The 17,685-nt window shown below is 45.9% G+C and overlaps 1 protein-coding gene across 1 annotated transcript in view; it reads left to right on the top strand.

Annotated features, from left to right (window-relative positions):
- Nucleotides 1–17,685, top strand: part of LOC310785948 (ceramide synthase 1-like) — a 42,102-nt gene that overhangs the window by 19,748 nt on the left and 4,669 nt on the right. Inside the window, exons 2-3 of the mRNA XM_083647129.1 lie at nt 9,717–9,876; nt 15,257–15,437. Coding sequence (XP_083503255.1) covers nt 9,717–9,876; nt 15,257–15,437 — 341 coding nt within the window. The remainder of the gene's footprint in view (nt 1–9,716; nt 9,877–15,256; nt 15,438–17,685) is intronic.

A 17,685-nucleotide genomic window follows, 5' to 3' on the forward strand; every position in this document is an offset into this window, starting at 1 on the left:
AGACTGTATCAAAATGTGTAGTGGTCCTGCGATGGAAGCATAGACTGTATCAAAATGTGTAGTGGTCCTGCGATGGAAGCATAGACTGTATCAAAATGTGTAGTGGTCCTGCGATGGAAGCATAGACTGTATCAAAATGTGTAGTGGTCCTGCGATGGAAGCATAGACTGTATCAAAAATGTGGCCATAGCCACGTTAGCCATTGGTTTGTGGATTCCCATTTTGAAGCTTTGAATTTTGCATTTTGACCGTCGGCACTCAGCATCTTTTTACTTTTTTGCGAGACAGAGATGCAGCGCCACCTGCTCTTGCTCTGTGAGAGGCTGCATGATCACACGGACACGGACAGCTGCGCCATCATTGGACAGGTGACTTGTCAATCACGCCCCAAAGAATAGTCTGCTTTATCATCTATTTTACTACCTCTATCTATTTCTCATCTATTTGACCATAATTTACAAAAGGAACATCATTATATAGAAGAAGACTTGAAACTAGAGATTGAGACCATAAACTCATTAGGAAACTGTTTACTGAGCTAATAAATCAAGTGAGAAGTGGGGTCATTTTCCCATTGACTTTGATACAATCTATAAACATTCACCCACCATACGTACAGTTGTCATGAAGGGGATTAGCTATAGAAACCAAAACCGTATATATATATATATATATATACATATATATACACATATATACACACACATATATATATACACACACATACTGTATATACATTCATTGAAATAAGAAAGAGGTCTGAAACCTTCCAGTGTGCAGAGGAAACGGTGTGTGGACTATTGTTCTTGCTTTGACTGGCACCTGCCAAGAGTACTGCTGCTGAGCCTGTGCCAATTTGTGTGTCTGTCTGTGTGTGTGTGTGTTTGTGTGTTTGTGTGTATGTCTATGTGTATGTACTGTATGTGTGCTGTTCCTCATGTCATGTTACCCTCTGTTTTGGCTACTGTATGTGTGTGTTTCTCCACTGAGTCACTCTCACATCCCCCGGCAGCCATGCTGGTGGATCAGAGGCCAGCAACAGAACGCGCCGCGGGCGAATTATAAGCCCACTCATCTCCCGGGGACCGCATCTCCCAGCATGCATCACAGCCGTCTGTCAGCCGCTTCACATCCCAGTGAGTGGGCGGTGAGACGGGTGAGAGTAGGTCGCGACTGGGAAAAAAAAAGAGCTGCATCACTCAGGCTGCAGTAAGCTGGGGAGGCTAGGTGTGTGTGTGTGTGTGTGTGTGTGTGTGTGTGTGTGTGTGTGTGTGTGTGTGTGTGAGAGGGAGACTAGAGGAGGAGGACAAAGAGGTACTCGCTGTCCCCTTCTGTCTCTGTTTGGGGTAAGAGCTTTGTTCCCCCATGACAGCTGTCCCCTCATCGCCTCATTGAGAAGGGCAGCCCAGAATGAAAGAGGATGTGATGGGCTCGAGGAGAGATGGATGGATGGAGGAGAGATTCGATGAAGAGTGAAAGGGTGGAGGAACGACAGACCAGGGTTTAAATTGTATTTGCGAATAACCAAATTTAACCAATTAACCAATTTGCTTTAACCTACATATTATAGAGCACCAGATGGGTTGCAGCCAGGACAACTCGGATAGTGTCGGACGAGTTGTATTCCTGGCACTCATTGAATTGGCCCGTGGCAAATAATACTATTTGATCCAGGTCTGGAAAAGGATGGAGAGAGAACAGATGGAAAGTGTGACGGGGCTGGGGTTCAAAAGTCACACTGCGATGGAGAGAGAGACTTTAGTTTGACAGAGCAAGACAAAAGCAAGAGAGAGAGAGAGAGAGAGAGAGAGAGAGAGAGCTAACGAGAGAGAGAGAGAGAGAGAGAGAGAGAGAGAGCTAACGAGAGAGAGAGAGAGAGAGAGAGCTAACGAGAGAGAGAGCTAAGGAGAGAGAGAGAGAGAGAGCCTTATTGAACAGATCCACACATAGGCCAGCATCCTGACTGACTGGCCCACTTTATCCTCTCTTACGTAAGCGGCCAGCGGAGTCCATTCAACCTCTCTCCGCTCTCATCCTTGGCTTCCAGGAAGGGCAGAGCGGGGAAACGGACGACTGGAGTGAGAGAGAGCGGAGGGTGGAAGGGAGAGCCATGGCGTACAGCTGGATTTGGTTGTGCACAGAGAGAGAGAGAGAGGGAGAGAGAGAGAGAGGGGAAAGGACAGGGGAAGGAGAGGGAGAGAGAGCTTTTAGCCTCACTATAGGATCCTGGCAGCATTAGTCGCCACCCCTGCATGGTTGCTAAGGGAACCACTTATTGGTTGTGAAGTCTCTTGTCTCTCTCGTCCTCTCTCTCACACACACGCTTCCTCGCTAATTGCTTCCTGCGCCCCTCTTCTTCTTCTTTTTCCCACTTCTCTTAAATCATCATTCCGGTTATTCCTCCTTGTCTCTCTCCTCTGGTCTAGTCTCCAACAGTGGAACCCAAAATGCGGTTGAACTATGTCCTGGCTTTCTGCACAATGGGAACTTCCTACATTCGATTTTCCGATTACTCTGCATAAGTATGCTGCGTTGCTGCCAATGTGAACAGCTGCCAACTGGGAAAAACCTCCTAGGCTATAGCGGTAATTACAAGTCGGTTGGAGTTTTTTACGGGCTCCGATATGCGGAAATGCGGAAGCATGTCAACATAGGTGGTAAACACAGCAGGGAATCCACTGATGCCAGCAGCCCAAGGTATCTCCTGTAGTTCATGATTGCGCTGCGCGGCCTCGCCCGTAGTTCGGCTGCTGCGTGGCCTCGCCTGCCCTATTGGCGCACACGGGTGTGTGTGTGTGTGTGTGTGTTGCTCACTAATGCTATTGCATCAGTGATGTCACAATGCCATCTTGTGTGTGTGCCCCATTATGATATCACTGATGACACCATCAGTGTGTGGGTATGCCCCCCTATGACATCAGTCTTAGCACAATGCCTCCTTGTGTGTGTGTGTGTGTGTGTGTGTGTGTGTGTGTGTGTGTGTGTGTGTGTGTGCGCCCTTATGACATCACTTTTGACATCATCACTGATGACTCATCACTGATGACATCACATCATTTGCTAATTAGCCTAATTAAATCCGTCAGGTCACCTGCACGGGTGCCCTTTACACACCCTGAAGGTTTCAGACTGATCGCACGTAAAATGGCATAGCTGTGAAACAAACAAACAAACAAACAGACAAAGTCCACATACACAATTGTATATAGATAGATAAATGCAAATTATTTTGGATGTGAGCGTTCCAACGAGTAATGATGATGTGATCAATATAATAATAATAATACATGGCATTTTTATATAGCGGTTTTCTAGAACTCAAAGTTGCTTAACACTACCTGCAATGTGACTGTTATTGTGTTGAAAGTTGTAATCACTTTTCAATTCAAAAGCTCGACGACAAAGTGACAGAATTCCGAACACAGCCAATGGTCATGATAGCAAAAACTATGGAAATAAATAACCGGAATGATCCTTTAGGGCAGGGGTGTCCAAACCTTTTTGAATGGGGGCCAGATTAGATCATGTGAAAATACAAGGAGGGGGGGCAGCTGCTTCTCACATCATATGGGTTATTAAAAAAAAACAAGCTACTGAATCATGAGTGACCATAAAACTTTTCAGTTGGAGCAAAAGCAAAAAAATAACATCGGGGTGGGAGGGGATGGGAATAAAAAATATGTCCCCCCCCCCCTTCCCCGTCGTTATTTTTGCTTTTGCTCCAACTGAAATGTTTTATGGTCACTCAGGATTCAGTAGGTCACGGGTTAACTTGGAGCCGGCCTTAAAAGTCGTTATATAAGGATTTTTCAAAATGTCTATCTATGGAGAAGATGAATGAATGGAGAACTCACTTCCGGTGCAGGAAATGTCACGTGACTGTTCAGCTCTGTTCTCGCCCCCTCCTTAGCAGGAAGAGGATAGGGGGCGGGGCAGACGAGAAACGAGAGACACCCTGAGGTAGAGCCTGAGTTCAGCCAGAGTCTGTCTGTCAGAGAGAGAGAGAGAGAGAGAGAGAGAGAGAGAGAGAGAGAGAGAGGCTGAGTGGTTGTAGGTTCCAGTTGAGTGTAATTCAAGGCCCTGTCATTTATCTGACTAGTGGATTATCTCACTGTCCTTGACCCAGTATAACCCCGCTGCACATGTAGGCTGCCATAGAAAACTCAAGTGGATGGACAGAGAGTGGGCGGCTGGGACATAGCGAGATGGTGGCATAGAGATAGCATAGGACGGAGCCATTGGGGGAAGGGCATTCTAGAGATAGATGACACAGAGGGGAGGCAGTAGGCAGTGGTGGTACAGAGATAAACAGGCCAGGCCAGGTTAAAAACACGGTATAGAGCTAAATAGAATAGAGTGTGAGTGAGACGGTGGTGGTGGGTATAATATGGTGGCATTAGCAGAGACTGCAGCAGCAGTGGAAAACAGCAATATAATGAGGACTAAATAAGAGATGTGCTGCGGAGCTGAGAGAGCGCGGGCCGCGCGCCGTGCCGCGCACCTCACAGTGATGCAGCTCACGCGGGGGTGATGTGGTGGACGCGGTCGGGGAGGAGGGGGTGCAGTGTGCTGACAGCTGGCCTCTATAAATAAATGTCGCAGGCAGGGGGGGGGGGGGGGGGGGAGACACAGGGGTGGAGAGAGAGAGAGAGAAGCAGAGCGCTGGGAGGAGAGAGGGGGAGAAGGACGAGGGAGTAGGATTGATAGAGCTGTATTGAAATGAACAGAGAGAGAGAGAGATCAAGAGGAATGTGGCGAGTATCTTGCTGCGCTCACCAATCGTGACTCACTAAAACACGCGCCACGTGTCACCGCGGTCTCGACCAATCAGCAGCCCCCAGGTGGGGTCAGCTGATGCAGCATGCTGCCTCGCTGTTTCTGCCTGTGTCACGACCGCAACACTCTGTCGCCGTTACTTCTTTATCTTGTGTCGATCTTTCTGTCAACTGCCGTCTCTGTCTGTCTGTCTGCCTGTGTCTGTCTGTCTGTCTGTCTGTCTTGTTGTCTTTGTCTCATTTCCTCTGACGTAGAGAGACACAGTCTAATTCAGAAAAGAGCAAAGAACGAAAGAACGGCCAGAAAGCAAATGAAAGGTAGATGAGAGATGGATGAGATTAAATGATAGTATGTCACTGTTGTCATATGAAAACCTGTAAACAGCCTTAGTTGCCATCTTTGTGATTTGCATGTTTTCCCGTGGCATGAATTGAAATGTGTATGACTCTTATGAAACCAATTAAATTAAAAAACGTAGGTAAGAAAGATGTCAACCGGTAATGAAGTGCTGTTTCATTAACTCCTGAAAAGATGGCTTTGAGAGGATACATGCTTTTCATTTGGCCACAGTAATCTCCTCCTCCTCCACTAACTGATCATGTCATCAGTCGCTGAGCCTGCGCTCCTATCTTCTTGTACTATAGACTGGTAGCGTGGTAACAACAGATTGAGATGTATCACTGAAACAGACACCTTTCACTTTCCTGTCTCCAGTTACACAGTTCACTTGCATTTCAAAGTGGATGTGGAGTGTGAGTGTGTGTGTGTGTGTGTGTGTGTGTGTGTGTGTGTGTGTGTGTGTGTGTGTGTGTGTGTGTGTGTGTGTGTGTGTGTGTGTGTGTGTGTGTGTGTGTGTGTGTGTGTGTGTGTGTGTGTGTGTGTGAGGCATCTCCTCTGTCAAGAGGTAAGATAAGAAGCTGGAGTTTGGTTTCCTGTCTTGGCACAGCCGGGACACCCTGTCTGCCTACTCGCCTATCTGATGTACCTGTCTTTCTATCCTTACCTGTCTGTGTGTCTACCTGCCTGTCTGTGTGTCTACCTGTCTGTGTGTCTACCTGCCTGTCTGTCTGTGTGTGTGTCTGTCTGTCTGTCTGTGTGTCTACCTGCCTGTCTGTGTGTCTACCTGTCTGTGTGTCTGTCTACCTGCCTGTCTGTCTGTGTGTCTGTCTGTCTGTCTGTCTGTCTGTCTGTGTGTCTACCTGTCTGTCTGTCTGTGTGTCTGTCTGTCTGTCTGTCTGTCTGTCTGTGTGTCTACCTGTCTGTCTGTGTGTCTGTCTGTCTGTCTGTCTGTCTGTCTGTGTGTCTACCTGCCTGTCTGTCTGTGTGTCTACCTGCCTGTCTGTGTGTCTACCTGTCTGTCTGTGTGTCTGTCTGTCTGTCTGTCTGTCTGTCTGTGTCTGCCTGTCTGTCTGTGTGTCTACCTGTCTGTGTGTCTGTCTGTCTGTCTGTCTGTCTGTGTGTCTACCTGTCTGTCTGTCTGCCAGTCTGTGTCTGTCTGTCTGTCTGTCTGTCTGTCTGTCTGTCTGTCTGTCTGTCTGCCAGTCTGTCTGTCTGTCTGTCTGTCTGTCTGTCTGTCTGTCTGTCTGTCTGTCTGTCTGTCTGTCTTTGCGTCTCACTACCATTCTACCTGGGTTGCAAATGGACAAAATGTGATCAGTGCCGATTCCTCAACATTTCATTAATAGAATAGAATAGAATAGGCCCTTTTCACAGCAACCGTTTTGAGGTGGTAAAGCAGGAGGTAAAGCAGGCGTAACCAATAACATTAACGAGGGCCCTGGCACTGTGAACACCTAAAGGGGATGGAACCACCATTACCGGTATTGGTTACACCTGCCTTACTTCCTGCTTTACCACCTCTAAAACAGTTGCTACCGATCCCGTCACGAGAGCAAAGCATCGCGTTAAGCATAGCCTGAGAGTCTAGTTTGTCCTCTGCCTGTCTGCTTTTCCGTCCGTCCTACCTGTCTCTCTCTCTGTCTGTCTGTCTGTCTGTCTCTCTGTCTGTCTGTCTCTCTCTCTGTCATGTCCGTCTGTGTGTGCGCGTCGGCCTTCATGTCTCCTCCAGTGCTGCCCAGTGAGGTGAACCTCTCTTTGTGCTAGCTGCCAACCTGTCAGTCCGCCTGCCTGTCCACACACACACACACACACACACACACACACACACACACACACACACACACACACACACACACACACACACACACACGCACACACACACACACACACACACACACACACACACACACAGTCAGGGGGAGTTCAATTCCCACTGGGGCTGCCCATGCTAAAAGTCTATATGACACTCACACTGCTACAGACAAAGAGCCCTGTTGCTTTCCTGTCTGCGTGTGTGATAATGTCGTCTGGAGCTACAGACTGTTAAGGTGATATCGCAGCAGAAGAGAGGAAGGTCGAGGAGAGAGGGAGGAAACAGGACGCAAAATATGGAACTGAATGTTCGAGAAAGCAGTGAGATTGGGAAAGGAGAAAGATAAGTGAATGAATCTGTGGGTGTGGGTGTCTGGTGGAGGAGGAGGAGGAGGAGGAGGGGTATTATCAGGCTACATCAGGAGGTCAGGAAGCTTCTCTGTGACTTCCTCTATTTCTGCTTGCAGAGCAAAACCATGAGCCTGGGCCCGTCTTGTGCAAGACATGTTTCTGTGTTTCGTGTGTCACGTGGATGTGATGTTGCTCACTGCTGATAGAGACACTGCATGAAATAGGCCACGCCCATCACGGGGGGAAAGCTCCGTTCATTTCCACACACCAGCGTCATTTTCCTTGAATTAATCATAGCTAAAAGCTAGGGCTGTGCCGATTCACTTATCTCCCGATTCGATACTATCACGATACTTGGGTGCCGATTCGATTTATATTGCGATTCTTAAGTATTGCGATTCTACGATTATTGCGATTCGATATTACGATTTATTGCGATTTTTGTTTCTTTTTTTCTTTTCTTTTTTCAGTTTGTTTGCTTTTTTACACTAGATTAGAACATGGGAAAAGTTGAATCATACACTAGAGACTGTATATCATGAGTAGGGCTGGGCGATATAGTTAAAAACAGGGGCGGACTGGGATCATAATTCAGGCTGGGCATTAGATACCAAGCAGGCCAGGCCGATATGGGCCGACGCGCGTGAAATTTGGGCCGTTTGAAGCTCAATGTCGGTCGTTTGAAGCCCAATTTGGGCCGTTTGAAGCCTAATTTGGGCCAAGTCCAATTTTACAATGAGATGCACCCACTTTAACCCTGAAGTGTAATTATTACTTCAGACTAACTAATAAAGTAATACAACCACTAGTAAACCAGTAGGCGGCACCTGGCCTGCTGTTCAGTGAGTGGCCTGACTGCGGCACCAAAGAAAAAAAAAAAAAAAAAAAAAAAATTTTTTTTTTTTTTTTTTTTGCTTTTGCGATTATCGATTCTTGAATAAAATATCGATCCAAAAAATCGTGACATTAAAAATCGCGATACTTAGGTGAATCGATTTTTTCTCCCACCCCTACTAAAAGCTGTTGTGTGGTGGGGCTGCGCAGACAACAAATGTAAAAAATCGCCAGTTTTGTACTCCTGAGCAAAACAAGGAAGCCATTGAGAATTGGCGATAAGAAAAATGTGGATCTAGCTGTCAAGGAAGTAAGTTGGAGTGTTCATCTTCCGTATATATGATCTTTTTGTGCAACACGCAACCATGCACGTGACATAGGAGAACGCCAGGATTGTAGGGGGGGTTTCTGTTTTCCCCGTCTTGGGCATGGCTTCTGAATGATGACGCAGTGTCTCTATTGGGTGTGTGTGTGTGTATGTGTGTGTGTGTGTGTGTGTGTGACAGAGAGGAAGAGAAAACAGAGAGAGAGTACATGTGCCTTTATTTGTGAGTCAACGTGACTCCCACTATTTACTTTGATTGTACTCGTCTCTTATACATTATCTGGCATCCTCCAAGATATAGTATCTGTGATCTCGAGAGTATCTCTGCCACCCTCAGCAATAAACATCCTGCCATTGTCAGTTACGCTGGCAGTAGGCCAATAGCAGGTCATCTGCCACTTTCTAACAATATGTCAATAAAAGAGCTGTAAAAAAGAAATCATCACCTGAAGTTCAAAGTTCAATACCTCTAAAATATAGAGTCCAGTCTGTGAATGTTGGCGTTTTTGCAAACCTCAGATGTCAGTTAGGTAGTAGGCCCGATCCAACACATCGTTTACCACTTCTCACTTTGGAAGTCCACCACTTTTACTGCCGTGTCAGCTGTCCAGTTTAGTTTCACCGTGTGTCTTCTTCATTATCAGCAGCCTCTCCTCTCGCCAAGAAATAGAATAAATAGCCAAACGTTAACTGTTACAGAAAGGTATTTGTGAGACGGAGGGTAGCTCATCTGTTGAAGCTACGATGCCCAGGCAGTGTCCTCTACTACCTGCTGACTTTGTTTCTCTCATTTAGTCCCAGTGTTGTTTTCTCCAGCCTGCACCTATTAGCTCCCAAACATGTTGTAAAAGTTCAGAGCATTATAAGCATCTGTAGTCCTGCTGGCCTCGGATCAAACCAAACCTCGCCTTTCTCTCCATTTCTCCTGCGTGCTTTCTCCCTCTCAGCCTCCCTACTGTCACAATAACCCATTCAAAAGGAGATATCTGCTTTGAAAAATGTGACACCTTTGACAAAATGAACACTGGCAAGAAAATACAACGTTAATTTGCTATTTTAAGACCATACTCCGTAAATGGCTACATAGTGTTTTGGAACGATGAAAGCCTTGAAATGAGAGTGGAGTTGACGTTAGTTTACAAAGGTGCCATCTTCTAGATGAAATAGTTATTGTTTCCTGGGGCAGCAGCAGTTCACACAGCAGCATATGTAAATAATCCGCAGGGAAGATCCTCTAAACTGATTTCCTCACATTTTCTCTCTCCATCGCCCCCTGTAGCCGCTAGCACAATGGTGCAGGCTGATGCCCAAAGATGCTGCCAAGATGCCAGAGAGCGCGTGGAAGCTGGTCTTCTACACCATGTCGTGGTCCTACAGCACCTACCTGCTCTTCTTCACCTCCTACACCTTCTTCCATGACCCCCCCTCTGTCTTCTACGGTAAGAGACACCAAGGCACGGGAGGACGAGGAGTGTTGTGTTGTGTGTGCAGATAACGAAATGTTCATTCAGCTTAGCTACCACTCTAGGCACCATTCATTCATTCAGTCTTTTGTCCATTCATTCAAGGGTTGGGAGTAATTCACTTTCAATTAATTTAATTCAAAGTGTAAATTGAAATCCACATGAAAATAAAGAGCCTTCAATGTCAATCATTTCTTTAGACACTTGATATAAATGGAAAATCCATTTTCGGAGTTGATTGAATTGAAAGTGACTTCACCCTGACTCTGTGATTCCTTCATGTTTTGAGCCCATTAGATAAAGGCTGAGCTTGGAAAGTGACCGAGCTTAACTGGCCTCTCTTACCTAAACTCTCAGGCTGAGCTTAGCTAGCCTCTCTTACTTAAACTCTCAGGCTGAACTTAGCTAGCCTCTCTTACTTAAACTCTCAGGCTGAACTTAGCTAGCCTCTCTTACCTAAACTCTCAGGCTGAGCTTAGCTAGCCTCTCTTACTTAAACTCTCAGGCTGAACTTAGCTAGCCTCTCTTACCTAAACTCTCAGGCTGAGCTTAGCTAGCCTCTCTTACTTAAACTCTCAGGCTGAACTTAGCTAGCCTCTCTTACCTAAACTCTCAGGCTGAGCTTAGCTAGCCTCTCTTACTTAAACTCTCAGGCTGAACTTAGCTAGCCTCTCTTACCTAAACTCTCAGGCTGAGCTTAGCTAGCCTCTCTTACTTAAACTCTCAGGCTGAACTTAGCTAGCCTCTCTTACCTAAACTCTCAGGCTGAACTTAGCTAGCCTCTCTTACTTAAACTCTCAGGCTGAACTTAGCTAGCCTCTCTTACCTAAACGCTCAGGCTGAACTTAGCTAGCCTCTCTTACCTAAACTCTCAGGCTAAACTTAGCTAGCCTCTCTTACCTAAACTCTCAGGCTGAACTTAGCTAGCCTCTCTTACCTAAACTCTCAGGCTGAACTTAGCTAGCCTCTCTTACCTAAACGCTCAGGCTGAACTTAGCTAGCCTCTCTTACCTAAACTATCACAACCTTTTCTCAGAGACACTGTGTGGTTAAAACATGGCACCATAATTTCTGCGCAGCGCAGTGCAAAGTAAAATTCCTTTTGGATATGTCATTACGCACAGCCTTGCCACGCCAGGACATCAAATTATGCTGCTAAAATTGGGTATATTAGCAGATAATTCAGTGAGAAACTTTTATCACATCGCAAAGAGGGAAATTAATTGAGAAAACTTGTTGGACAATGGACATAGGCTATTTACCTTCATAACCCGGAGGGTCGTTGGCACCACAGCCGATCTGTCAATAAGCTCTCTCCATCTCTCTCTGTCCTCGCACGAGTGAGTACACTCTATTACGCATGGAGAGAATTACAGCATATTGCATGCCTCGCGCAAATAGCCATTGCGAGACGGGAATCTGATTGGTTTTGATTGACGGAATGCCCAGCATTGCCTGGCCACGCCTGTGAATAATTCTGGTAGTTAAGACCGCCCAAATCCCGTTTGCGCAGGCATTTTGGGACGCAGATGATTTTGACAGGGCTCTAATTTGCGCCTGCGACACGTGCCATGAACGTTTCCGCATCCCCGCCGAGAATTGCATCCCCAGCATATTTCGTGGCTGTTTTAACTTAGAAATCAGGGAGGTCACGTCTAACAGACAATTATATTACTTTTAAACAGTTCCATTTCTGTATAATCATTACTATTATGCTCCCGTGAGGTGGGGATGCTTTTTTTTGCTGCTGGGAGGGGGTGCAAAACTCGGCATACCACCTGGACAAATGCGCAAGGCGGACTGTTATCTTGCCTGCGTTAAGGCACGCGCAAAAAGGTGCGCAAGCGCTGATAGGGGATATCGCCTGTACGAAGATAGGGCCCTCTGACTATGTTTTATAAATGTCATAAAATAAATCGAAAATAGCCCACCAACAGATACAAAAACATGAGCATATGTGTTTAATGTACAGACTTTTGAAACACGCATTTAAAAAAACGCGATGTGTCTGCCTGGAGTGAGGTCTCCCCCGAGTAATTTCCTCAAATGCTGGCCGAGCAGCACTCTGCCACGGCCGGCCACATTCAGACAGAGTCTGACGAGACGCAGTGGCCCCCCCGCACTCCATCCGATAGAGGCAGACTGAGCGGGCTGCAGGGGCACAAAGGTTTTGTAAGTACGGACAACTGCAAGCTACTTTATGATTGTATATCCCCAAGTGATGTCAGATGGTAGTCATTTTGGAGGCATATGCACCGCCCACTTCAAACCTTGCCTCAGCAAACAGTGCAAACAGGTAAATGGCGATATTTAGGATTTGGGTTGAAACTAATGTCTCCTACTTTTTGAGGCTTACAATTGGGCACATAAGACCCTAAATTACATAGTTGGAAGGTTTTTGTGGATTTTGGTTGCCAGGGTCTTTAAGCTTTCAAACACCCGCTCACAGGATATCAGCTGTTTTGTCACATCCCACCACCAGCGTTTCCCCTGTGGTTTCCATATGACTGCTTAATGAGTTTTATGATTCATTAAAGGAGAGAGGAAGTCGTTGCATGGCTTTTAACAGCTTCGTTCGTACAGCTTCCTGCTGCACACAGGCCACTTTAGCCCACGCCTTCACTTGACCCCAAATTCACTTGTACTTCCCCTTTGTCTATATCTGTTTTTTGACATCAGGTAGGAGGAGCTCGGCCTTGTGAACGAACCCGCTGTGTCTGCTCTCTCATCTTTTATTTAGCGGTAAACGAGATGCTACAGTTATCTTAAAGGAACTATAGATTTGCAGGCTTTCCGTTTTATGCTATCATAATTGATGCTATTATCCATATACGACCCATCAACTTTCATTCGCTCAGTCATTATTGTCTCTTTCCTTATTCCAAGCACATTCAGAATACGGCTGAACCGTTTTGAAAAAATATCTAACCGCAATTATTTTGACTGATATTGTAATTGGATAGGATATATCAGAGGGAATGATCATTTTCACACCATTCTTCTCATTTTCATTGAAAAATGTACTAAAATGATTATGGCGTGATTTCTGTGGGGATCTGTACCAAACAGAACATGATGTGTAGGCCGGGGCATCTCTGCAGGACGCACGACAATATTTCATTTAAATTGGTATTTTGACACACGTTTCTCCTTTAACAAACATTGCACCTCCGGCTGTTCGAAAGCCCTAATTCAGATGTACCGTAGCCGTGGTAGAAGACTCCGCCTTTTACGGCATACAAGGAAATGTTCCACATTTAAGAGAACATTTCGAGTGGAACATTTAAATCCAGATTTTTTTTTTACAGCCATCAGGAGGCGCCAGAAGTGATCTGACAAGCGGCGGACTGAGAGAGAAGTTTTACGATACAAATAAATCCACTTCTAACGTATAGATGACATTGGAAGAATAATGAGCTGCATCAGTGGGCCTAATGGAGGGTGGAGATGCGTGACGAGGGACTTGTATGGCAGCTATCACCGACTGTAGTGCTAATGGAGAATAGATGCAGGAAAGCTGTGCAATGCCCCCCCCCCCCCCCCCCCACTAATAAGCTGTTGATGTGTTTTAGAGCCTCCTGGCCTCTTCCATCAGACATGGAGGTGTCAGGGCTCCGGTCCAGCGGCACCGTGCTGAGTGGGGGCCAGGGAAGGCTCGTTGACAGACAGGCTCTAGGTCCATCTCTAAAAGCCACATCACCTCTAATAGCTGTCAGCCTGAGATGTGTGCAGGAACAAAACCTAAAGTGGCCGGACTCTTAGGAAGAGGGTGTGTGAGAGAGAGAGAGAGAGAGAGAGAGAGGGCGAGAAGAGAGGCTGAGAGATCCGAAGCAAAATAGAGGAGGTAAGCATTGGCAAGATAGTTTACAAAATGAAAGTGGTCATCATGGAGAAAGTGTATCCAGAGGAGAAGGAAAAAGGAGAGGGCTCCAGTTCCCGTTCCCGGGCAGCTCTTTGGTTGCGATGGTCCGCTACAGCGACCTTCCTCTCAATGTTTAATGACGGAAGGGCCAATCAATAAACATTACGCAAGGTGCCAACGTAACCCCATCGCACTGGAGACAAAAGTCAGACCCAACCACCAAGGAGAAAGTTTCCGTTCCAACGTCCATCCGTCTGATAGGTTTTAGAGACATGAGCTTGCCCGGTAGTCGTCACAGACATTTGGCCTTTTTGCCTGCGGCACTTAGATGCCCTCTCTAATTCTCTCAGGGTGAAACCTGATACCCCCGGCCTCTCCGCTCCCACTACACCAGCTGCCCCAGCTGCCCCATCACATCTGGTATTCCCCCCCGAATCATTAAGTCACTGTGTATCCAAGTGTGTGTGTGTGCGCGTGTGTGTGTGTGTGTGTGGATTCCTGTGTACTTGCATCCATCTTATGTCTAGGACCCTGTGTGTTTTGTGTGTGTGTGTGTGTGTGTGTGTGTGTGTGTGTGTGTGTGTGTGTGTGTGTGTGTGTGTGTGTGTGTGTGTGTGTGTGTGTGTGTGTGTGTGCGTGCGTGCGTCCGTGCGTGTGTCATTGTTCCCACTCCACTATATTAATCTCCGACAGCCCACTGCGGCAAGGTCATCATTCTGCCACACCAAGATTTTTCAAACACAATAAATATTGTTCCTGCACCAGTTATTCTACATCAAATGCGTTATAATCTACACTGTCACCAAACCAAAGGATTCTAGACTGGCTGCTGTGTGTGGAGCGTTTATCAGTAAACGCTGTGGGGATGTCTGCCATTCCTGGAGCCTGTGCTGAAAGGGGGTGAATGCACTGCAGACCCAGTTTTGCAAGGCGTGCATGTGAGAGGCAGAGACAGACGGCGAACTCCCCTCGGCTCGAGCTCGCATCGATTAGCAGTGAGCTTGACGTAAACGTGCGCGTGCCTGTTTCCAGCTCTCCACACATCACGACACAGAAAAAGTCACGACACACTAGTTTCCTCCATGTTTTTTTTATAGTGTGTGTGTGTGTGCAACAGTCATCTTCGTGAATATATAAATACCTCTCCTTTTGCTGCAAAAACAAACAGCTAAATTCAGATGGCAGAAAATGTTGCAAATCAAGAAGAAAGAGAAGCCATCACAAATGACATGTAAAACGGTAATTTTACATAGTCTGTTCTGTTCATATACGGCCTTATTATTCAGGATTTTATGTCATTCATCTCAAAACTTTAAATCTTTCTTTCGCCTGTTTCCTCTCCACTCATTGTTTGACAATTTGTGACTGAGGTGCGTCTAATTGGTCAATAAGGGATCAGATCCTTCACCTGAATCCACCTTCTCCGTTTCAAAGAGCTGCTGTTTGTCATATCAGGGCCTAACCTCTCTCCCCTCGCCCTCTCCATCTGCCCAGACTGGAAGAGCGGTATGTCGGTGCCTACGGACATCGCCATAGCCTACCTGATCCAAGGCAGCTTCTACGGACACTCCATCTACGCTACAGTCTACATGGACGCATGGAGGAAGGACTCCACTGTCATGGTGGTGCACCACGTCATCACACTGGCCCTCATCACATTCTCCTACGCCTTCAGGTATGTATGATGCATGATGTATGATGTCATACTGTAACACTTCAGTCCAAAATTAGATCCACTTTTCAGGCATGGGGATTGGCCACTGTATGTTTCTGGGTGGGTACACATTGTTTCATGGGCACTGAGGTCATAAAACCCACTCAGCACATACAGTAAATAGCGATCTAAATTTTGAATCAAGAAAATGAGGAAAAACGCCAAAATTGCAGCCACAAGTTTGAAATAAACAGAAAAAGAAACGGCAAACAGACTAGTAGCATTGCAACTTAAGCCATTCAACGGTCCGTTCCATTAAAACTGGGCAAGGGGAATGTGACAGTTGAATGACGTCACACCCGAGTTGTCGAAGTTCCATTTAAACAGTCGGGAAACCAGCCAGGGTTAGCTCTAGCCAGGCTAGCCATTGTTAGCAATAACCATTGATAACGCATTTCGCTGTATTTTGCACATACAAACACTGCAGCAACATGTCCATACAGATAGAAGTTAGACAGTGCTGTGTGTACAGCTGATTTAATGATGAGACACACGAAAGACAGAAGTGCTAATAAACAGTATTTACTACGATTTTAACGACTGTTCATGCGCGGAGCAGCCATCTTGTGTTGAGTCAGTCCTCACCTTTGCATTTATTTGTTGGTTTGGGAACCTAAACTTGACAAACAAGAACATGCTAAAGAAAATTTATCAGGACGAGCTCCAAAATCACCGGCTGCAACTTGAATGACCTCTGCCTTCTATATAAGAAGAGGGTTCTTAAGAAGGCTCAGGGTGTCCTGCATGACCCACAGCACCCTCTTTACCCTGAGTTTTCCCTCCTTCCTTCTGGGCGCAGGTATAGGATGCCCCGCTGTTGCAGGAACAGATACAGCCATTCTTTTGTTCCTGAGGCTATTCGCTGTCTGAACTGTTGAATCGAATAGTAGCCCTACTTCATGCCCCCTTTTCTGTTTTAACTTACATGGTTTCCTGTCCTTTTAAATGTACTATGTTTTAAGACTACTTTTTACTCTTTCATGTCTGTATGTTTTTCAATTAATTTTTTTGTTATGCTGCATATGAATTGCCCCAGGGGGGATAAATAAAGATTTACTCTACTCTACTCTTGGATTTTTGAGGTCGGAGCTGCTGAGGCTCTGTCGAGTTTGGCAGAGAAAATCCGAGCACTGGAACGGTCACATTCCTGTTTCCCAGTTTTAATGGAACGACCCAATACTTCCCTCTGATTATCAAGGGCCCATTTCAAACTCTCTCCCCATTCCGTTTTCGTTGGCACAGACAGCGCAATTCGAAGATGCACAGACATGCTAACATGCTTCAGGCACTTGGCAGTATTCCATCTCTTGATTGGTTGAATGCTACATTGCTGGAAATTGCCAGCGTCATGCATCACCTGAAATTAATCCCAAAGAAAACTTCCTTGGCATGCTGTTAATGCACCTTAGGTCAAGATTTCCCTTAGAGTCAGAGTTAAGGTGTCCATAAAATAGAATCGGCTGCACAAAACACCCTTAAATCTTCTCCATAAGGTTAAACATTTTAAGGAAAACATAAGCACAAGATTTAAGGGTGTTTTGTGCAGCCGATTCTATTTTATGGACACCTTAACTCTGACTCTAAGGGAAATCTTAACCTAAGGTGCTTTGTGCAACTGGGCCCAGCTGACCTGTATGGGAAACACTGTTGATACAGAATGCTGCATCTACACATGAGGCTGTCAGCCACCTGTCTGCAAATGAAGTGATTTGACAGAAAATAGGAGATACCGGCCACGGTTGTTGCGTTGTCACTGTTCAGCAGAAACTGAAATAGGTAACCTGATAAAGCCACAATCGAAAGATGCTCCAGTGCTTTTCCTTGCTGTACTCAAATGAAAATAATCTGTACAATAACTGAAAGAAAATAGATTTTTGTTATTTTCCCAGAAACAGTTAGGACTCTGCCTTCAAAGCATACTGCATCATCACTGCATCATTATGTTAGCAGTCTTTTGCTGACTGTATAATATATTCTGTATTTACTACTACATTGATATCAGAGAGGTTTGTTGTTTGTTCCCAGGCAGCTACCTGGTACCAGCACCTAATATACTGCTACCCAAGTGCCCCTGAGCAAGGACACCTATCTTCCACCTACATGTGCCTGCTCTACTGGTGTTGTGTTAGCTACCACACTGTAATGCAACCCAACGTATTCTCATGAAATGTTCGTATGAAAACAGTTTTCCTTTTGTACATGATCCTAT

This window comes from Poromitra crassiceps (assembly GCF_964638095.1).
Source record: "Poromitra crassiceps genome assembly, chromosome: 12".
Taxonomy (NCBI): domain Eukaryota; kingdom Metazoa; phylum Chordata; class Actinopteri; order Beryciformes; family Melamphaidae; genus Poromitra; species Poromitra crassiceps.